Here is a 3,250-nt window from a genome sequence, read left to right as displayed (position 1 = left end):
CTGCGCCCGCTCTTTGCCAGCAGAGATCTACGTCAGGCACAACAGGCAAGTAGGTAACAACTACCTGCCTGTCAATGTTTATGCCCATAGTGAAAAAATGTAATAGTATTGGCTAAATAAAAAAAAAATGTATTCAATTTTTTAACAGTACTTCTCCAGAATTAACATTTACATGTTCATATTTTAGGTTAGAAAACAGAAACAATGGGTGACTGGAGTTTCCTGGGAAGACTATTAGAAAACGCTCAAGAACACTCTACTGTCATCGGGAAGGTCTGGTTGACCGTATTGTTTATCTTCCGGATTTTGGTATTAGGAGCAGCAGCCGAAGAAGTGTGGGGGGATGAACAGTCTGACTTTACTTGTAACACCCAGCAGCCAGGTTGTGAGAATGTCTGCTATGACAGAGCCTTCCCTATTTCTCATATTAGATTCTGGGTTCTACAGATTATCTTTGTTTCCACCCCCACACTCATTTATTTGGGCCATGTCCTGCACATTGTGCGGATGGAAGAAAAGAAAAAAGAGAAAGAGGAGGATCTAAAAAAGTGTATAAAAGGCAATCAAGAGACGGAACTTCTCCTTAGGAAGGGAGTAGAGAAGAAGGAAAAACCAAAACCCCCTATTAGAGATGAAAGGGGGAAAATCAGAATAGGAGGTGCCCTCCTCCGCACCTACGTCTTCAATATTATTTTCAAGACTCTATTTGAGATTGGCTTCATTGTGGGACAATATTTCCTGTATGGTTTTGAACTTAAGCCGCTTTATCGTTGCAACCGTTGGCCTTGCCCCAACACTGTGGATTGCTTCATTTCCAGGCCGACAGAAAAGACCATTTTCATCATATTTATGCTTGTAGTGGCTTGCGTGTCTCTTTTGCTGAATATGTTAGAGATATATCACTTGGGGTGGAAGAAACTCAAGCAAGGTATGACTAACCGTTATGTCGCTGACCCAGCTTGCAATAAAGCAGATCCTTCTAGCCCACTACCGCGAACTGCCCCAACAAGCATGGCTTTTCCACCATACTATACTGATGCAGCCACTGCCCCCCCGACCGGTCAACATGTATATGCTAGATCTCCACTTTCAGATTTCAAAATAGCATCGCTTGCAGAAGAAGCTGTTGACCCTTCTTATTTCAGTGGCCATCTTGACCAACATGCCCTTGCCACTGAGCAGAACTGGTCCAATCTGGCAGTGGAGCGGGAGAGAAAACCTGGATCAAGCAGTGCCAGTGCATGCAGTGCAACTACTTCTGCTCCAAGCAGTGTGAGAAATGAGGGAGGTAGCGATGAAGTTGTGACTCTGGTGGTTGAGAGAAGTGGAAGCAACACAAGGTCTGAAGTAGATGATATACCAGCCACCACCACCACTGTAGAGATGCACCAGCCTCCAGCGTTGATAGACACAAGAAGGCTCAGCAGAGCTAGTAAGTCCAGCAGTAGAGCTAGGTCAGATGACTTAGCAGTGTAGAAATGAAGCTAGAACCAGCAGACAGCCTACAATGTCAACGGAAGAATTTCCCGGGTACACATTAAAATGGAAACAGGCAAAAAAAAATTTTGTTAAGCTGCTGAGTGGTAGTGGTGCCTGCTTTAGTCACCACTGTCACTGAATTAATTTTAGCAAACCATTAAAATATAACATAAAATGATGGGAGAAAATTCAAGTTTGATGTCATTGCACGCTGTGAGCTGTAGATGACACTTTGCCATTTTTGGATAAAATATATGTTTAATTGGGTAGGTTATATTTTAATGTCTACAGTGTCTAAAAAGACAAATAAAGCAAATTCTAGATAATTTAGGCTTCTGAACTACAAGTGAATAAAGTGGAAAGCTGATAACAAAACCTTGATAGTCTCATGTCCTACAGGGGCATCCCGTCACGCTCTGTGCTATGCCATTATTAAATGCAGGGGTTGATCTTGTGTCCACTCTGTAATTTATGTGTATGTTTGTGCTTGTACAACAATGGCCAACAAAATCATCTTTGGTGATTTCAACTTAGAAACTGATAAACCATCTAATTAATTAAGGGTCTCACAGTTAAAAAAATAAAACCTGTCCTGGTCTCCCGTTGCTACAAATTAATGTAAACCTGAGAATCCTATTTTGTTGTTATTGTTATGAGATGTAAAGTATCTAACTAACCAGTGTTTAAAAATAACATGTTCACATACAAAATATGCACATCCTAAAATGCCCATTATATGTGTATGTATGTATGTATATATATAGTATATATATATATATATATATATATATATATATATATATATATATATATATATATATATTAGGTGTAATGAGTACTGCACATGCCACCAATTTCCTAAGTAAATATATTAATAAATTGCTATTGACATGAAATTCTCACCAGATGTCGGTAACAACCCATCCAATCCACACAAAGAAATCAAACTATAGATTTCCATAAATTAAGTTGTGTGTAATAATGAGAAATGAAACAGGGAAAAAGTATTGAACATGCTTACTGAAATGTATTTAATATTTCATACAATAGTCTTTGTTGGTGATGACAGCTTCAAAATGCCTCCTGTATGGAGAAACTAGTCGCAGGCATTGCTCAGGTGTGATTTTGGCCCATTCTGTCACACAAACACTTTTCACATCCTGAAGCTTCTATGAACTCTGAGCTTTAGTTCCTTCCATAAATTTTCTGTTGGATTCAGGTCCGGTAATTGGCTGGGCCATTCTAGCAGCTTTATTTTCTATCTCTGAAGCCAATTGAGAGTTTCCTTGGCTATGTGTTTGGGATCCTTGTCTTGCTGAAATGTCCTCCCTTGTTTCATCTTCATCATCCTGGTAGATGTAAGCAGATTTTTGTCAAGACTCTGTTGGTACTTATTTCCATTCATCTTCAATTATATGAAAGTGCCAGTGCCGTATGCTGAAAATCAGCCCCACACCATGATGTTCCCATGTCAAAACTTCACTGTTTGTATGATGTTTTGGGGGGTGAGATGCAGTGCCCTTTGGCCTCCAAACATAGTGTGTATTATGACATCCAAAGAGTTAAATTTTGGTCTCATCTGACCAGACTACCGTATTTTTCAGACAATAAGATGGACCTTACCATCAAATGCACCCCAGGTTTAGGCAGAAGAAAATAGAAAAAAAATTTTTTCCTGTTAATTAAAACTTCCCTAGTGGTGTAAAGTGGAGGGGGTTTTATCACTAATTTTAATGTACTAGGGTAGAATAGGGAGGTAATAAATCTATTG

The 3,250-nt window shown here is 39.4% G+C and overlaps 1 protein-coding gene across 1 annotated transcript; it reads left to right on the top strand.

The window, feature by feature from the left end:
* Positions 1-204: 204 nt before the first annotated feature.
* Positions 205-1,538, top strand: GJA3 (gap junction protein alpha 3). Its single transcript, XM_069760289.1, has one exon. It carries the CDS (start codon positions 205-207, stop codon positions 1,474-1,476), a length of 1,272 nt encoding a protein of 423 aa, XP_069616390.1. The 3' UTR covers positions 1,477-1,538.
* Positions 1,539-3,250: the final 1,712 nt, after the last annotated feature.

The sequence above is a fragment of the Ranitomeya imitator genome, chromosome 3 (genome assembly GCF_032444005.1).
Source record: "Ranitomeya imitator isolate aRanImi1 chromosome 3, aRanImi1.pri, whole genome shotgun sequence".
In the NCBI taxonomy this organism is placed as follows: Eukaryota; Metazoa; Chordata; class Amphibia; order Anura; family Dendrobatidae; genus Ranitomeya; species Ranitomeya imitator.
This window is presented reverse-complemented; position numbering and strand designations above follow the sequence as displayed.

What these genes read in the sequence shown, in the direction of transcription:
- GJA3 (XM_069760289.1), top strand. Translation starts at nt 205, where the DNA reads ATGGGTGACTGGAGTTTCCTGGGAAGACTATTAGAAAACGCTCAAGAA.